This window comes from Caretta caretta, chromosome 11, assembly GCF_965140235.1.
Source record: "Caretta caretta isolate rCarCar2 chromosome 11, rCarCar1.hap1, whole genome shotgun sequence".
NCBI classification, from domain to species: Eukaryota; Metazoa; Chordata; order Testudines; family Cheloniidae; genus Caretta; species Caretta caretta.
In genome coordinates, this window is record NC_134216.1 from 41,009,384 (window position 1) to 41,028,995 (window position 19,612).

The following is a 19,612-nucleotide window of genomic DNA, read 5'->3' on the forward strand; positions in this document are numbered from 1 at the left end:
CTTTCTCCCTGTGATCTCTTCATGCTTATGGGCTGTTCCCATCTTCTAAATGCCATGTTCATAAATGCCTTCAACATAGAATTATTTACAAGTGTTGCAAGAATGGAATTGCCCTTGCTTATGTTGAGAAAGAGGTTTGAACTTGGGATCTTCACTGCTAAAAGCATGAGCATCTACTGCTTGAGCTCAAGGACTAGATTCCTTAATTGGCAGCATTGGCAGCCACAAAAACTTAAGGGGACAAAGACTCAGTCTCCTGCTGAAGGTTATCCAGATGCCTTAGTCAGGATCAGGGTCATATTGTGCTGTGGTAGAAATTGTCTCTGCCCAGAAAAGCTTAAAATTTCATCTGATATGAAACCAGTGAGTGTGGCAAACAAAAGGAGTGTATTACTGGGGGGGAGGAAGAGTGGGTAACACAAGTAGGATTAAACTCTGGTTTGTAAATTACCAGTCGTCCTTAGAGCTCTTCTTTCTGGTCAATATAATTAAACTCTTTGAAAACCAAGGGTTAGGAGTGTGGGAGAAAAAGCATTCAGAAGAGAATCACTCTCCTCCATAGCAGTCTGTAGAGTGACAGTTCAGCCACTACAGCACTTGTCTTCATCACTTTCCTAATTTCGTGTTCCTTGTGTTTATGCTGCAATTTTTTTGAAAAGGACAGTGGTGCACAATATCTTACACTGTTCCCAGTAATAGCAACCTTAAATTAGACATTTGTGGTGGATGAAGGTAACCAAATTTTAAACTGCTGATACCTGTGACTACTTTATTCAGCCTATTTGTAGATACAGGTAATTTGTTACCCAGAAAACACTTTCAATAATGTCTTGTGGACAATAATGTCTTCTAACCCTATCATTCTATGGCTACCCCAGTCCGCATAATGGTGATGAGGCTGGGATCATTAACATAATCCTGTCACTTTAAAAGAGAGCATGGCAAAAATAGGGTGTGTGAACAGGATTTTCTTTCTAGTATGTTAATTGGATGTTGTCCCTTTCAGTTTTTCATCCAGTTTGGTGTTTGGTCTAAAGTTGATATAATGAATCACTGAAATTATTTTTCTTATAGAAATATGTTTACAAAATGTTGTCTCTTGTAAAGTATTGAGACATGAACAGGATAAAGACATTCACTAGAGATGGGAAAGCATCCAGTAAAGTTTGGTCAAGTGATAAAGTGGTGAGGGCTATGAACAAATAAACTTTTAAAATAATCTCTTTGATACGTGGTTTTCATCTTAACTGCAGGTCCCGCTTCACAAATGATGGATATGTTTACATGAAAAAAATAGGGGGGGAAACTGAGATAGTTTTGAGTTGCCACTACTCCCACTTCTATTTTTGTTACCACAGTTTTCATTAAAGTTTAAAGGATTCTGCAAGCATATAATGCTGCAGTTCTCTCTCAGTCACTTGTTAAGTTTCTCAAGTGTTACTGATGAAAGCAGAAAGGAATTTAAATTAAAACAGTCTTCTGGTTAGTATTACATATAGACTGTAAAACTGGAAATCTATTGCTGGTTTGTTTGATTTGCTTGATATTGCAGTAGTTTATAATTTTTTAAGCACTTCATTGGACTAGATTTGATGAAACTACGTTGCTTCCATTTATCTATTTGAAATTCAGACTCTTTTCAGTGAACAGTGGTCAGCAACAGTTGGCAAATTTGGACATCAGATCCACCTAATAGTGTCTGGATGGCCAATTCCCACCTCCTCTCCCTTATTAGAAATGTTTATATACTGGAAGTTTTCGTTTTAAAAAAATCATGGGGCAGATCCTGCTTTAGCTGAAATCAACAGGAATTTTGCTGTTTTTGGTGGGGGCGAGGGGGTAGTATAGTTCCCCATATACTTTTGGAAAAACAAGTAAGTTTTGTCTCCATAATTCTGTCTGTATAGAATGATTATTAGTGTTGTACAGCATTACTCTGTAAAGTACTTTTAACTATAATGAGCCATGGCTTTAAGCACCCACAAACAACACAGTGGTTGGCAGGGATTGAATCTGGGACCTAAGCACCAAGAAATAGGTCTCTTTCAGTTGAGCTAAAATGATACCTTGGTAGCGGGATTTAGTTAAATAGGTGTTCTTTCATGCAGACCTGGAGTTAAAACTTTGCTCCTCCAGTGCCGTAGCCTTAAAACATGCATGTTCTCTTCAGATTTGGACATTAGTGTTGGGAGAGTGATGGAGCAAATCCATATATTGCAAGCCAGCTGATGATCACTGTTTGAGGTTGGAGGAGGGAACTACCTTAGTCATGACCAAAGGCACCAAGCTCAAAAAAGTAGTTGAATTATCACTTTAACGAATGGCACTGTCACAGGGTCTCTGCCCTACCTGTGTGTGACACAGTCACTCTGTTCCGCTGGTTGGGAAAATGAAGGAGGTCTGGTGACTGTGGTTGGGGAGTGGTGAGGTTAAGTAGGCTGATTTAGGCCTGGATTAGATAAAACAGAGGCCTGTGGAGAGCCAGAGGGAGGAGGCCTGTGGAGAAGGCAGAGCTCTTCTTTCTGATCAATATAATTAAACTCCTTTGAGAACCACGCAGTGGGATTGTGGAAGAAAAAAGGATTCAGAAGAGGATCACTCTCCTCCATAGCGGTCTGTAGAGTGAGGGCGAGAAGGCCAAACTCTAAGCAAGAAGTCCTGGGAGTTACTGCTGGGAGAGCAGACCGATAGGGAGGAGAGGCTGGGGCAAAAGAATCTTCTTGGTTTGAATTCCATTTGTTTTATGCCCCTTTATTGGTGGGACTTAATTAATTGGACCCCAGAAGGGAAATCTTGTTCATAGTATCTTGGAGTGTCTGGTATGGAGTGAGGTGCTCTTTGTAGAGGGGGGAAAAAGGAGGCAGGCTGCTGCAGAGCCACCCTAGTCCATGAAAGTGGAGCTATGGAGGTGGTAGCCTGGCCACAAGCACAGAAGTAATAATTCCCTTAATTAATCTTAATTTGGAAAACTCAATTTCTTAATTACTGGGCTATGATTAGTTAAGGGAGAATAGTAGCCTTGTATTCAGCTAGGAGGTAACAGTTCAGCTTTATTTAGCATAAAGCCAACTATGTCCAGTGGCGGAGTGATCCTTAACAGAAGTTTTGCCAAGGGTGAAATAGTAAGACTACTATTAGTAGTTCATTTAATTACCTTGCAATTTCACTGGCTAACAGAGAATGCCACCGGTAGTATAATACACACTTAAACCAAATTAATGTAGAAATGTAGACTAATGCAACATTGAGTCTGATTCTGCAACACTCTGTTAATGTACTTATTTGCATTCACGGTCCCTTTGAGGTTATTTGCCAGTAATCAGCCCTAAGTCTGCACAATTGAAATTGTAAAAAGTTAAGGTTCTGACAGCAGTGCTAACTTGCTATACATCTTCTATATTTTATGGCTTACATTTTATGACATAGTATCAGAGAGGTAGCTGTGTTAGTCTGGATCTGTAAAAGCGGCAAAGAGTCCTGTGGCACCTTATAGATTAACAGACGTATTGAAGCATAAGATTTCGTGGGTGAAGAAGTGAGTATTCACCCACAAAAGTTTATGCTCCAATACGTCTGTTAGTCTATAAGGTGCCACAGGATTCTTTGCTGATTTTATGACACAAATGGTAATATATTAAGCTGCACATAAAGTAGAAAAATTGGTTACAGAACCTGAACCTTTGAGTCTCTGGTGAGCACCCACATGTTGCTCCTGTTGACTCAACTTTCAAAATCAGACTATATTTATAAAGGTGTCTAAATATGGATCTAGAGGCTGACTTTAGGTACTTGTGTTTGAAAGTTTCAGTCATATCCATTATGCAGTAAGGGAGAGCTTGCAATAAATAGGCAAATCATCCTCGGAAAAATTCAAGAACTCACTTAAACTCCATTTTCACAGTAAGCATTTTGTTTTTAATCTTTATTGTTTCCCCTGCCAATATAAGCATCTTTTAAAAAAAAATCCTCTTTTGTTCTGGTTCCTTGGGAGGAAGGCGTTTTGATCACCAGCGAAAGAGCTAAAATAGACTCCAGAATGCACACAGCTGCAGAAACAATTATATTTCTCAACATAAGCTCACATTTATTTTTTGTTTCAGTTCCTTTCATTAAAATTTTTTTAGAATAAGTAACAGTCCAATTACTACTCAAATGTAAAAAAGAGATTATCAATCTGTAATGATACTCATGTTCATCTATCAGAATTTATCCAGGCAACATACAATCTGATTCATTTGGACTGCCTCAACCAGGATGAAACTCACCCTGGTGCATAAGGCCCAGCATCACTAGCTTTGTGCACATCTCATCATTAACCAGAGATTGAGCTTTACTTTGTGACAGTAGTTCAGTAATTTCTGTTATGGACTTCTGCTATTTAAGAATGATATGCAGGGTGAGTAGAGTGCATTGTTCATGCATTGGGATGCTTGACTTGCACCTTTACAGTAAGTTTTGCTTGATTGATTGAACTAAAGATTAATTGAACATTATTAGGAATGAAAGAAATTAAAATGCAAAGTTCTCAGCATGTTTACAATGACCTGTGCTGCAGTGCCTGAAACTGTCTTACGGCCCACCCTGGTGTGCTCTACAGGGCAGACCTGTAGTGCTGCAGCATAGATTAGTTCCACCATGTTTTAATACCTTTCTGGGCACTACTTGAAAATGCATTCTAGAATGTACCAATCTAATTTAAACCCGTTTCACTAGAGCCTGTTCATGACGTGCATGATTGTTGAACTGTCTTGTGCATCTGATAAAATTTGATTTGTAGCACCATTCAGCAGTAATTTATGTAAGATGATTGAAGATTTTTCTTGGTTCATGAACCTGGTACAGTAATAGTCTCGAAGGACAAACAGCAGCTGCCTAGGCAAAAACCATCTGAAAAATATTTAGACTTTTGGGGACTACGCTAGTGCAGCCACAAGCTGATAGTACTTAGATATTGGCTTTTTTAAAAAAAGGTAACCTGGAAAATCAAATAAAGGTATGCTCTCTTTTTTGCTCCTTTATGATGAGTAAAGAAGGCCTGAAATAATTTTAATAGAGCTGGGAATTTTGTATTGATTTTTTTTTCAGCAGAAAATGCAGGTTCTGAAAAACTGAAATCTTGCAAACTTTTCCCATTAGGAAAATCTAAACAAAATACTTTGTTTCAGGTTGAACTGAATAGAAGCATTTTAGTTTGAACCAATTAAAACATTTTGTTATGGGTCAGTTAAACATTAATATATGTGTGCGTGCGTTGCCATGTTGCCTCATGGGAGTTCTAGTTTGGGTGCCACGTGCCCTCATTTTTTTTTCTGTGGGCTGAGCTTCCGGGCAGGACTAGACCTTCCATGATTCACCATGATCTGGCCTCTTGTTGAATTGATATGATGCATTGTGGGAATGGCATGAGCAAAGTAACTCATGGGAAATGTAGTCTGGCTGGGAAGCCCAGCCTATGGAGGAGAACAGGGCCACAAGGCACTTGAACTACAGCAGGTTGTAGCACATTATACCACAGCAGGTCAGGAGGACACAGATTAACGTTGAGTTGAGACAAAATTAAGCATTTTAATTCCAGAATGTCAAAATGTTTAGTTTTGATCAGAAATGTCAAAATGAAACATTTAGAAACAGATTTTTGGAACTTAATTCTGTGAAAAATTTCATTTCAATTTTTCATCCTGATTTGGGATGAAATTTTTTTTCCAAATACTGTAACAGAATTTTACATTGGATGTAAATTCTGATTTTCTATCAGCTCTAGGTTTTTAAATTTTCAGGGTTTTTCAGGGTCACCTTCTGTACTACTGTTGAAGGTTAACTAGCCATAAAGAATCCAACTTGATTCTCAGATCACAGGCTGAATTTGCTTGAATGGCAATTAGGGAATTTTGTAAACTGAGCATATTTGTTATGAAATCATTAGATGATTGGAGAACCTCACAATGCCATGATTACACAGTCAGTTTTCATAGAACCACCATGCTTTGAGAGAGGGACTTTTTAAATGATCTACTTTAAAAAAACAATTAGAAAAATTGTCATGGTGTAACTATGCCATCCTCCTTCAATAGTTTACAAATCAGATCTCTACTGACATATCAAAATAGCATCCCCTGATTCTACTCTTTTTACTTCTCTCAAGTTCCTCAAGTTCCTCAAAATATATAGATTTCTATTTCTCTCTCAACAGATTGCTGGTTGGAGCACCTCGGGAGAAAGCCTTTCCATCCCAGCAAGCCAACAGAACTGGAGGGTTGTATAGCTGTGACATTACATCCCCAGAGACGCTTTGCACACGTGTCTTCTTTGATGAGAACGGTAGGCTCTTCCATATTTTTCTTTGGAGTGAAGCAATTGTCTGTTTTTGCTTATCAGATATAAGCCTCAATGGTCTTTCCCACTGAATTTAGCATCTTTCTTTTTCTTAAAATCAGTGATCACAAGGAACACTTATTTTTATCCTCTTTAAATGTTTTTACAGCTTTTCTTATTTAGTTTTTGAGTGAAAACAAGTCTTAGCTTAATTGCTAAAGCAATATTGATGTTGAATCCAGATGTTTTGCTTATGATCATGTTTTTCAGTAAGTGTAAATTATATCTTAATTTAAAAAAAACAAAAAAACAAAATCCTTTTTCACTGATATAACTAATCCTCATCAATTAAGGCTTTGTTGTATGGGTAAAGTGTATAGACAGTGCCACCTACAGGCTCTTTCAGGTACAGTATGGAGTTGTTAACAAATATTGAATTAAAATTAACAAGGAGTCCTTGTGGCACCTTAGAGACTAACAAATTTATTTGGGCACAAGCTTTCGTGGGCTATGACCCACTTCATCAGATGCATGGAGTGGAAAATACAGTAGGTAGGTATAAATATACAGCACATGAAAAGATGGGAGTTCATAGTCCACAAAAGCTTGTCAAATAAATTTGTTAGTCTCTAAGGTGCCACAAGGACTCCTTGCTGTTTTTGCTGATACAGGCTAACACAGCTACCCCTCTGAAACCTGAATTACAATTGTATGTTTATAATCAAAGCACAATATGCTCTGACAGGAGTTAACCATAGTGTGTAAAATTGTGTTGTGATGATGCAGCTGATCCAGCAACTGAGAGTAAAGAAGACCAGTGGATGGGTGTAACTGTCCAAAGTCAGGGGCCAGGAGGAAAAGTGGTGGTAAGTCTATAGGACTAGAATATTTATTAGTATTTGTTTAGGCTGCATGTTTTAAAGTTGTCCGCATTTCTGTACCTTTACAGAACTCTTTCTAGGTTTTGTTGCTATTAGATTCCTAAACATAAGGAATTAAAATTTTCCCTAGAAGAATGAGGCACTGCAGATAATCTGAAACTTCTGTTGATGAGAAGGACAAGCTTTTGAGCTCCACAGAAGAAGAGCTCTGTGGAGCTCAAAAGCTTGTCCCCTTTTCAACAACAGAATTTGTTCCAATAAAATATATTACCTCACCTATCTCGGCTCTCCCTTACCTCCAAAACTGTTAGTAATGCTGCTGGATGCAGTATTAACTTGCATGGAGGGAGGGGCAAATTCACCGTGTCATCAGCAGGGAACCAGTGACAGCCTGGCTTCTCCCAGAATGGCAGCATGGTTTGTGCAGAAGCAAGCATGCCCTCTGCCCTTCAGCCTATGTGAAATATTGAGTATGTGCATAGTAGTGCTGTGATCTGCAAGGTTTCCAATAACTTTACATGCAGCCACTGTGGTGGTGGTGTTTTTTCTTCCTGCCAGCATTCAGATGTTACAAGAGGATGTGACTCAACTTCTGAGTCTCTGTTGTCACTGTTCTCCCAGACATAAGTACCTGGCTTGTATGCTATTGCTGCTAGGGGAGCATGTAGCTTATAGAGAATGGCCTTCTCATTATTTGGCTTTAATGATAATTTGCAGGAAAAAATACAGAAGGCATAAAACATTTTGCTTATCTACTGTATCTTTGTTTTTCTTGCAGACATGTGCACATCGCTATGAGAAAAGGCAATATGTAAACACAGTTCAGGAAACTCGTGATATCATTGGAAGGTGCTACCTGCTGAGTCAGGATCTCACTATTAAGGATCCTAAGGATGATGAGTCTGCTATGGATGGTGGAGAATGGAGTTTTTGTGATGGCCGACTGAGGGGCCATGAGAAATTTGGTTCATGTCAGCAAGGTGTAGCTGCTACTTTTACTAGAGACTACCATTATGTTGTATTTGGTGCACCAGGAACTTATAACTGGAAAGGTATGACCCTCTCTTTTCTCCGCTCCTAGATTTTTTAGGATTTACCCCGGTTTTGTAAATGCTAAATTATTAGCTCCATGTTACTGTCAAAAATGTCAGATTAAAAACTTGTAAGGCAGAGGTCCCCAATCTATGGGTGTGCCCTCCTTACGGGGGCACAGAGGAATGTTTGGGAGGGGGGAAGGGGACCCTTCGAGGTAAAAAATTTGGGGATCAGTGTTGTAAGGGGAAGGCTTTAAAAAATTGGAATAGCTAATGGATGGATTACATAAGTTAACACGCTGTTGTAGGAAACTCCTACTTCACTGGTCTTAATTTTCTTGCAGGATTCAGTGCTTGTGTCAAAGGGTGGAACTGTCACACTGAGTGTGTATATACATATTTTTAGCATTATTTGGCAAACATCTCATTTTTCTGCATTTGAGCAATTATTCAGACAAATGTCTGCACTAAAACTTTTATCCTAATTGATCCTGCAATGTGCTCATTCTTTTGTGTTTGTGACATCAGTCATCTTCTGTGGAAACGGCGGGTACCTTTTCAACATGTTTAAAACTCGCAGCTGTGAGTCTCAGAGCCTGGGTCTTCAGACTCAGGGTGGTGGGGCTCGTGCTATCATGCTAAAAACAGCAGTGCAGAAGTGTAGGGGCACTGGAGTTTGGGCTCCAAAGCTCAGGGAGGTGGGTGAGTTTTGGAGTGCAAGCTCCAGCTCGAGCCACAACGTCTGGCCTGGCGCGTAAGCCTGTGTCTGTAGTCTGTCTCTGAGACTCGCTGCTGCAGGTTTTTAAAACTCAGTGTAGACATACCCTAATATATCACACGTTCAGTATGGCAGGATCATGGGAAGATGATTGCACACAGAGCAAATATTTAAACATTCAAGGGCAAATCCTTATGTTTTTACTCCAGTAAAACTCCATTGACTTTAATGGGTGTTCTGCCTGAGTAAAAACTAAAGACTGTGGCAACTGGCACATATCACCTAGCAAATGTTGCAAAACTCAGAAAAACAATGGATAGATTTGTATCCCTTGGTTTATGTTGAGAAATTTTCAAATGCTGGCCTGTTTGTTTTTTTAAGAGATTTCTTTTTGCACATCATTACACCAATAGCTGCAAAATACTTCCCTCCCCCTCCTTTAGAATGCCTGTTTGGTCTTTGACCCCTGTTCTACAGAGTTCTTTCATACACCTGTGTCTGGCACACGAACCATGCGAAATATCTGAGTTACGCTCTGGCACAAGGTATACTTTTTGTGAAGACTTAATTTTCCAAATATCTGCTTCTGTCAAGAAAATTTGAACAAGCTGAAGGAGCATATTGAGTTAAGAGATTGCTTTATGTTAATTGCAGAGAACTGCTATGGCAGTACATCAGTTTTATGAATATGCTTTCATATCCCGGAAAAACATGTCTGTACTTGACAAATTGTTAAATAGGTCTGACTAAAGAGAAGCACCCATTTTGATTAGGTAGCAGCTTTGTCTATAATGCCTTTGTTGAAAGGGTGAAATGATATGTTGAGTGAAGAGGGTTGATGATCAGTGTATTCAATGTTTTGTTGACAATTTTAATAATGTATACCATATTTCCCAGATCATTGCCTGGCATCATAAAGTTGCTGCATCATGACACCCATATGCATACAATACCATGAGATTTTAAAACATAACTTCAGGCTATGTGCTATTCTTCCTCCCAATTCAAACAATGATCACAAGGACAATATTGCTAATGTCAGTCAGGAACCATATATCTATTATTTTTCTCTCTTGTCATTCATCCATTTTTATTTTACCATTTCATTCCTTCAGGGGTGGTTCGTGCAGAGCAAAAGAATCAAACATTTTATGCTGTGGATATCTTTGATGATGGGCCTTATGAAGTTGGTAGTGAGAGTCGCCGAGCTGAGAATCTAGTTCCTGTGCCAGCTAACAGTTATTTAGGTAGGATTAAGCACAGATGGTAAAACTCTTCAGTCGTTTTGAACACTCGCTATCCAAAGGATGTGCAATACCATAAAATACAAGCAGAAATCAATTATTTTATGCCCCTGTAAAATGCAGCCATATTTGGTCATTCACATCCTCCTCTACATATGCGGGCTAAGTATAAAATGATACTCCATTGAGGTACCTGTAAGAGCTACAAATGTAACGAGACATTTAAGAGCTGTGATGAGGACCTGCAAATTCTCATTATGTGCTTATAGGCACTCTCTAACAGTAAGTACTGTCTGTGGATTCATACTCCTGGATCATGTGGCCACCAGCAAGTAGAATTGGGAGCTGTAGTAAAGCCTGAGTTTCTGAGAATAACTGTTAAGTCGGCATTGTGTGTGTGCTGAGAGCATAAACAAAGCACCGAACTACCAGTCCCTTAACTCCTAAGGCTTCTTTGCACAGCTAATGGCTGTCCTAAATAACTCAAACACAACATGGTAATTACAGATACGTTTTTAAAAGCTTTTAATCATTAGCATGGATTGACACTAATAAAAATGTAGTGTGATTTTCATGATGAAAAGCAAAAGAAAACTGTCCTGCTTAATGCAAACAGTGAAGAAGAAAGGCCAAATGAGAGGTGCCATTACAAACCAGAAAGAATAAAGGCTGAATGGGATCTTTGAAAAATTGAGTAGTGTCAAGAGAAAGAAGCGTCTTTCTGCTCCAAATGCTGATTTGTGTGACACTTCTACACCAGTACTCTTTACGTTTGCAATGGGTTTAAGCACATGCTAGTAAAATGGAGCCAGAAGAGCTGGTGATGGAAAGAGAGAGGGATTAATTCTTAGCATCAGGTCTGGGAGAGAGCATTGCCAAGGAGAGAGCCATCTTAGAGTGAAGAAATGAAAGTGAGAATGAGACTTGTTATAAGAAGAAATAGAACATCCATTACAGTTAAACAGGAATCAGATCAAGAATTTGTAGGTGCTGGGGACCATAAATAGTGATGGTAGAGAGATGAATTCATAGCATTTCTAAAGATCTAAGTGGTCCATTTGGATTGAGGCAGGAATGCCAGGGCTAGGGATGTTATGGAGGAGCTTTCATGCTGAACAGAAAAAGACTGCAATAAGCAGGACCATAGTGTGTTTGTCTTCCTGTTCATCAGCATTAAATTTTCAAAACAAGTCTAATGTTGCATTTATATCCCAGAGGCTTTGTCACTCTAAAAAGCTCCTTTGCTTGATTTGACATGTCTTTGGAATCAAATTAACTTCCTCTTTCATTGGTAAGTAGTGCAGTGCCAGCCTGGCATTAATTGGCAGTTGCTGTGCCCTAGGTTATACGTGACGTGCAGTTATTTTTACTGCTTAACTACCATATCTTTCTTCTTTGATCTCTTCCTCCCATATATGTTCACAGGTCTTCTGTTTTTGACAAGTGTTTCTGATACTGATCCCGATCAGTTTGTATACAAAACATTGCCTCCCAATGTAAGAGTGGACAAATCCACTGGTGTGATGATGAATAGCTACCTAGGTTTGTTACCTGAGGTGACAATATATATGGTCTTGGTCATACTTTTGTGTGTGTGTGTGTGTGTGTATCCAGACTTTGACATAATTATTTATTTATTTTATCCCCCCCTCCCTCCCCTTCCCCATTTCAAATGCATTCAAGTAAAAGCATGTAACAGCAGGGATTCAGATGATGGATAGCTTATAAAGTAAGGGGCTTTGGAGAGGACTTGATCTGTAATGTAACACTCAAAATATACTATAGCCTTCTTACCAAGCTTATCTGAAACTCTGTCTTATTTTTGTAATTGAGAATCGGAATGGCAGTGGTGAAGGATTCCAAGGAAAGGAGATTAGGGGGGCTTGATATTTACTTCTCTTCTAATCTAGATTTTTCCTCACAATTTGTCTGACTTTTGATACTTGGATTTATACCACAAATTCATGCACTATCCCAATACATGTATGCAGTAATCCTGTTCAAAATATGTAAAATAATAATTAATTCAATGTATTAACTTTAAAATTTAAACTGAAGATTTAGGATTGCATGCTTTTTGAAATGTCCTTTATAGACATAATTAGCATGTTACTGCTGATTTCACCACTACTGTATACAGCAGATTCTCAAATACTGTCTAACATTAACATAAAATACTGTGCTTGTACAATGCTTTGCATGTTTTTATAACAGAAAATAACATTTGTATGAAATTCATAAGTGTTCATTCTGTGTTAGAGGCTAAGCACTTAAGCTGTATTAAAGTGGTTAGATTTATTAAATTGGTTTTAAGTTAATACATTTTAAAAAAAATATCCACCATAACCATGTGTAGCATCTGTGAAATGTACAGATGGTGTGTTTGTGTGCATTTACACACACATTATAGACACACAAAAAACCACATCCATAGAGTATCAGATTTGTTCGACCAATTATTGTACATTTTACAGATGCTACACATGGGTGTGGTGGAGATATAGAGAGAAGTCTGTAATATTAAAAACTTTCATTTAGGGTCTTTTTTCTTTCTGCAGACATTATATGGATATATGCTTCATACCATTCTATAGTCACACTTGTGTACTGTTTCATTTATAAGGTGTTTATTGTTATAGCAGATTTAAAAATAAATGAAATTGGTAGCATGTAGTGAATATATTTTGGATATATTTGCTAAACTTTGGTTGCAGTAGTGCTACCAGGCACCACTTTAATATAGTGCATATATATTATTTTCAGATCTAACAATAAAAAACTCTAGCTATTGGTTTTTGTTTTCTTTTGTTCTAGGTTTCTCTTTGGACACTGGTAAAGGTATCGTTTCCCAAGAAGAAACAACTTTTGTATCAGGTGCACCAAGAGCCAATCACAGTGGAGCTGTAGTTCTGCTGAAAAAAGATCTCCAAATTCCCAGAACACTCTCGCTTGTGCATATATTTGAAGGAGAAGGGCTGGCCTCTTCTTTTGGCTATGATGTTGCAGTAGTGGACCTCAACAATGATGGGTAAGGCTCTTGTTAAGCTCATGTTATTAAATCCTAGTTTTGTATTGCTGCAGTGTATTGTATGTATAGTGTACCTAAAGATGATTTGCCAATGGAGGAAAATGTGGAGGAATGGAGTTGTGTGTCCCTTCCCCTCCCTAACTTTAGGATGTATAGGGAAGGTTTCCAGTTTGCTTGATTTTCACATTAGCAATATAGGGCATACTAACTCTCGGCTTCCTTTTCAGAGAAGTACACTAGGTGCTGTCTCCGAATTTATTTGAAAGGATGTGACTATTGAATAGTTTTAGACTTCTTCTTTTCTACTCATTGTTAGAGCAATACAGCTAGATGAAAAGTTGACTGAAACTTGAATGGGTAATTTTTTTTTTTTTTTAAAAGGCAGAAAAAAAAATCACATTCAAGCAAAAATCCTCATAGGTATTCTTTATACAGCACAGAAAAGAGGGGAAAAGCCACAAACACAGTTTGTTTCTTTAATAAAAATTGCCAGGTTAATTTTTCACTATTGAACCAATTTAATGTGCTTCCTAGTGACCCTTGCTCAGCCTCTTTTGTCTGGCCAATTTACTTACATTATATTCAGCCTGTAGTCTTTAACTTGCCAGGAATTTTCACTTATTTCTCAGAATTCTTTTAAAATGTCTGTACTTTGTTTCATTTAAAGTTGGCAAGATATTGTTGTTGGAGCCCCACAGTATTTTGACCGATATGGAGAAATTGGGGGTGCTGTGTACATCTACATTAACCAACAAGGCAAATGGGAAGGGGTAAAGCCAATTCGCCTCAATGGAACCACTGATTCTATGTTTGGTATTGCAGTTGAAAATATTGGTGATATTAATCAGGATGGATTCCCAGGTGAGAAAATTGACCTTTTGAAGATGAATGTCCACCTCCGCCCTTTCCAAAACTAGATTCAGAGCATCTTATTTTATCATGAATGTAACCATTCATCAGGATAACATTTATCTAAATCTCCTAATTTCTTTTCAACAGATATTGCCGTGGGGGCACCATATGATGATTTTGGCAAGGTGTTCATATATCACGGATCCAAGAATGGAATAAATACAAAGCCAGCACAGGTAATTAAACACCCGTTACCACCTGTGCTCAGCCTTGCACAGCATTATAAGCATAAGAAGTTTTGTTCCACAAAAATATATTACACTGGGCAACCTCCACAATAGGCATTGCTCTGTGCACCTTCTGCAGGCCCAGATCCTCGGCTACAGCAAAGCTCAAGAAGGTGTCTGTGCAAAAGTGGCTTTTAGCTCCTTTATGCTTCCCCCAGTCCTGGAGTGGCTGTGTGTTAAAGTAGCCTGAGGATTCCCAGGAGGCCGTTGTGGCACACACCAGGGCACAGGGAAGCCCAGCCATATCCTGTATGCTGGCAGCAGGGAGGGGTGATGGTAGAGGATATATCATGGTGCTACAGTGATGGGAAGCAGCATAAAACCCTAAGATGGACATCTAAGCTACCCAATGATCCCACTACACTGGTACAATCTTCCTGGCTGGCTACAGTGGCTTTAAGGTTAATTTGCATTCCACAGAGTGGCCATATTGCAGTGCATGCTTTGTGCCAATCTGGCCTATAATATTTAAGGGACAAATTCAGACTTTCCTTGCATCTGCTAGACCTAAGGTCTGGAACAGGAGCAAGTGCCACCTGAAAGAAGCACTTCTTCAGAGGCATGGCACTTTGGAAAAGTGCAAGTCATCTGCTGCTTTTCCATGACTGAGAACACAAGTTCAAAAAGGAAGAGTGCAAGTGAGCATGTTATATTCACCAGCTAGTTACATTTTTCTCATGCTGGATTCCCCAAATGGTGGAAACCCTATGCATAAAAGAACAGAGCAAAGGAACATGTGGATTTGTATGCCCCACTTCTTCAGATTTTTGGAGTATAAAGCAATGATAATTACTTAAATGTCTTATTCTCAACAATCTGTTTGTTTTTAGATTCTTGATGGCAAAAAATCCAGTGTTCTATATTTTGGTTATTCTATTACTGGAAATATGGATCTTGATAGAAACTCCTACCCTGATATTGCTGTTGGGTCACTTTCAGATTCTGTCTCTGTTTACAGGTGTGTACTGTATTGGTTTTCTAACAAACTGCTTTGAAGAGATGAATGTTCTGTTTTAGGTTTGTAATGCATTTTTTTTCCTCCAGAGGTTGAAAACTGTGCTGGGGAAGAATGCACATATATCAGTCTGGTCTCTTTTGAGTATGTCTACACTGTACACTAAGCCCAGGTTCTGACTCAGATTTGAGTCCAAACCACTCTTCCATCCACATACAAATCAGTTTGACTTGGATCAGCAAGCACTCGAGGCCTGGTATGGGGGGTGGGTCAGAGCCCAAGTCCTGCTGGGACTGAGATCTAAGCTCTGTCATTTTACAGTGTGGATGCTGCTTAAGCCACACACCTGGGTGAGAGGTTGGTGTAGAGCAGTATAGACACATTAGCTTATTAGCATGGCTGTGAGACCCAGATCCAGCAACTGTAAACGGAGGTTTACAATGTAGTGTGAATGCTCAAGCACGGACTTGGAAACACTGAGTCCACAAGCCTGAGTCCCACAGACCTGGGCTTAGTGTTCAGTGTAGACATACTCTTCTATAAAACTGGCTGAAAGATAACCTAACATCCCTGATGTTTAGCTTTTGTTATGCGTTTCTCAAGAAAACATAGCAATGTTTAAGAGAACTGTAGATTATGAAGTGTTGGAATGATGCATACAAGGTGGGATAATTATAGTGGATATTTGGCTAATCCTGTGTGCATGCATGCCCACCGTGACCAAGTAAGGCCTTAACACTGAGGAATCTGCATTTCTGCTGTGTGAGCGGTGGAAGGGAGGGGCTGAATTCAGAAAGTCCATGTTGGCAGCTCTTAAACCTGTGACATGTAGAGATCTGCTCCATGGGACTCCCTTCACACGAGTGTACAAGGAGATATTGTGTGAGCGACAGGGTCAGAGGTCTGCAATAGCAGATCCAATCTGTCATCCCTTGATTGGGGCAGGGACCACATTTTACTCTGTACCATGATGAGCATAATGTGGGACCCCCATGCTGACTGGGGCCCCTAGGTACTACCATAATACAAATAATAATAATCTGTCTCCATGCTCTCTTGCAGATGCGGGTGCAGTAGATGTAGGGCGTACTGAAGCCCTCCGGTTACATTAGTGGCCACAGAACAGCTTGGGGATGAGGAATCTGACCCCTTGCTGACCTCCTAAGCCTATAGTCTGGTTACTCAGGCTTTGCACTGGGGATACAATTTGGCTGCAGAAAGATCTAATTTTGCCATTTAACGTATGATGACAGGAATTACAGAACAACTAAAATAAGTAGGAAGGGGAAACACAGGCAGGGCTTTGAGGTCTGAGTCAAGTTTGAGGTCTCAGTCCTTATCTTCAGGGCACTCATGGTGAAGGCTCAGGATATCTAAAAGATTGCCCTGGGTTGAAGATTGTGTTTGACAACTCTGCTCCTCGGGCACATGGAGCTTTCTACCATAAGAGTAAAACTTGTCTGTTCAGGGGACAGAGCTTTCTTGGGGTCGGTCTGAGACTGGAACAAACTCCCACAGGACCTAAGGACCATCCCATCATTGACTGTGCCTTCTCTAATATAAGCATAGCTGCATGCACGTAATTAAGTCCCTAAAAATACCAAGAAAAGTACAAAAACAAAACACACTTGACTGCACCCACAATTCTCCCCCTTGGCAGAGGATGAGAGCAAAACCCATGTGTGACGGACATTAGTCATGTCACACAATACTTGGTTTCTCTCAATACTATGCTGATGAGGGCAATCTAAGTACTTCTATAAACAGGAGGTGACGACACAAAGCTGGTGTGGTGTAAAAGGGGTGAGTCAGTGAAAGAATTCCACTGAAATAAGCAAGGCTGCATTCAGCTTGTAAATATTCAAAAATGTACCTACTGGCTCTGTTCTGCTACAATGAATGGCAAAACGGAGTCACTTTAGTGGGAGCAGGGTTAGCCATTCTCTTCATCTGTATGAATAAGTCTGTTTTTAAAAAGAAAAGAAATGCACTCCTCTCATGTTTAAAACATTAAATAAAATAAAGCTGCTAATGCAGCAGTATGCCAGCAATCCGACATGCATGAAAGTCAGGAAGTGAAAAATTAGGTTTGTCTCAGCAGCCATAATTCAGCCATCCACACTGCACATTAAAGTTGACATATATGTTAATCTAAATTACTTCTGCTACTCACCGTATACACAAAGGGGCTGAATTACAATTGCTGTGGGAACCATCACATTGAATTTCCTGACTTTTTGTGCATGTAAAATGACAACCATAACATTGCATTAACATAGTGGTTTAAAAAACATTGATACAAGTCACTTGACCTTCGTGGGTTTTCAGGGTTGTTCAGCTTCTCTACAAAATGCTGAAGAAGAGCTCTATTTTAAGCTCCAGAGCTTCTTTCTCTCTCACCAGCAAAAGTTGGTCCAATAAAAGATATTACCTCACCCACCTTGTCTCTCTTCAAAATGCTGTAAGTTTTATTTCTAACCTTTCTGAAACTCAAAACATTTCTTTGAATAATATTGAGATGTAGGGAATCTTCACAGCAAATCAATGCAAGTATAGGAGTCTGCTGCTTCTGTTAAACTCAGAGTAACATATAATTGATTTTACTAATTGTAACTTTCCCCCCTTTTTTCCCCTCTCCTCACACCTGTCCATCCCTGTCCCCTCCTTCCCCCCCACCCAAAAAAAAAAAAAAAAAGATCTCGGCCTGTTATAAGCATTAAGAAAACCATCACGATATCTCCTGACAAAATTGACCTGAACAGAAAGACCTGTTTTGAACCCAGTGGAATCTGGTAGGATATTTATTTTGTTGTAAGCTTTGGCATATTGAGTGCTTAATGTTTTCAGTGTGATGGGGTTGGGCATGCAGACCCACTGAGCTGAAGGGAGGCATATGCAGTGTGGTTGATAGATGTGAAACATATTCCGATCTTGTCCAATAACTGGCTTTGCTTCTGAAAAGTAAGAACAGGAGAATGGGTTTCATTGGTTGCCATCTATGTGCATTTATTCCCTGTCCTGTCACTTTTAGAATTTAAAGCCTGTAACTCTTAAAGCTTTATGCAGACTGGAAAAGCTATTAGTTGTATGGCAGATACCTTAACCCAGATCCCAAAAGGCAAAGGTTATGTAAATATGGGATAGGAGTAGTTCACTTCTTCAAGATGACATCATGTTGGGCAATAATAAAATTTGATGATACTCTTCCTTAGAAATTTACATTTTAAAACGTTTTTAATATAACTTCAGTGCAAGAATGAAGTGGTTGGTGGGTCATGTATATGTGTATTGGTCCCATGATGTCCCCATGTGATCTATCACTATCTGTTTAATTCAACATACATGCATATTTTAGAGAGCCTGGGATGGCTTTTTTACTGGCACTAAATGGAAGTTTAAAGACCAAAAATAAATAACTTTTCAATGAACACTGACATTTTGTAACAAACTAAAAGTGCAAACTACAAGAAGTAAAGGAACAGACCCTTTCAATCTGAGTAATACAAAGAAGGGCTTGATTCTTCTATACTTCCTCTTAATGAAATATTGAGGCTGCAGGACCTCACTTTAAGAGGGTAGAAGGCATGGGGTGCATTGGTGGTAACTTGTGAGTTACATCCACAGTCAAGTATCACATGGGTGTTTTATATTTGAAAAGCTGAAACTGGAAATACCTTCCCATGTATCAGAAAGTAAATCAGAAACTGATCTAGTTTTATAGAATAACAGATCTTGATAAACATAATTTGGTGCTATTATCTCCTCATGCACTGGCTTTTTATAAGGTGTTCTACAAATAGTGACAGTCACAAGAACCAATTATCTACTTTAGATATTTAATAGCTAGAACTTGCCAAGTGGAAGGAGCCTTCCATAGTAAAGACCCATTAGCAGACATTAAATAAATAAAATATTTTACATTCTGCTGCGGCACCGGTGTAAAGGACTACACTGGATGCAGCCAATAAAGAATCAAGCCCATTAATGTTAAACAGTCAGACTAAGTATTTCCTACCCACTCTCTGGCTCAAGTTTCAGTCTCCTGTAGTATCATAATCTAATTAGTTCTTCAGGAGATCCTCCAGCAAATACAGGAAAGACAAGATTTTTATTTATTTAAATGGGAAAAACAATTTGCTTTTGTAAAAACTTCCTGAAGCCATTTTTTTTTTAATTTAAAGTATCTGAAAGAGTAAAAGAGAGAAGCACTTTTTCTTCTGGCTCTGTAATTTACCATTCACTGAGAAGCAAAATACCAGTTCTGTTAATTCATATGATATGAATCGTATTATAAAAGCAAG

At 39.0% G+C, this 19,612-nt stretch overlaps 1 protein-coding gene and 1 long non-coding RNA gene across 6 annotated transcripts in view; one reads left to right on the forward strand and one right to left on the reverse strand.

The window, feature by feature from the left end:
* ITGA6 (integrin subunit alpha 6) overlaps positions 1 to 19,612 on the forward strand; it is a 59,903-nt gene that overhangs the window by 17,261 nt on the left and 23,030 nt on the right. For 2 of the 5 annotated variants that reach the window (XM_048868543.2, XM_048868545.2), the window contains exons 2-10: positions 6,191 to 6,318; positions 7,099 to 7,178; positions 7,972 to 8,245; positions 10,061 to 10,192; positions 13,004 to 13,217; positions 13,885 to 14,078; positions 14,217 to 14,305; positions 15,187 to 15,314; positions 18,008 to 18,103. In XM_048868543.2, coding sequence (XP_048724500.1) covers positions 6,191 to 6,318; positions 7,099 to 7,178; positions 7,972 to 8,245; positions 10,061 to 10,192; positions 13,004 to 13,217; positions 13,885 to 14,078; positions 14,217 to 14,305; positions 15,187 to 15,314; positions 18,008 to 18,103 — 1,335 coding nt within the window. Of the gene's footprint in view, positions 1 to 6,190; positions 6,319 to 7,098; positions 7,179 to 7,971; positions 8,246 to 10,060; positions 10,193 to 11,614; positions 11,732 to 13,003; positions 13,218 to 13,884; positions 14,079 to 14,216; positions 14,306 to 15,186; positions 15,315 to 18,007; positions 18,104 to 19,612 lie in introns of all 5 variants that reach the window. The other 3 variants (XM_048868544.2, XM_048868548.2, XM_048868546.2) reach the window with 2 other exon arrangements.
* Positions 1 to 19,612, reverse strand: part of LOC142068545 (uncharacterized) — a 53,199-nt gene that overhangs the window by 2,737 nt on the left and 30,850 nt on the right. The gene's annotated exons all lie outside the window — the stretch shown is intronic.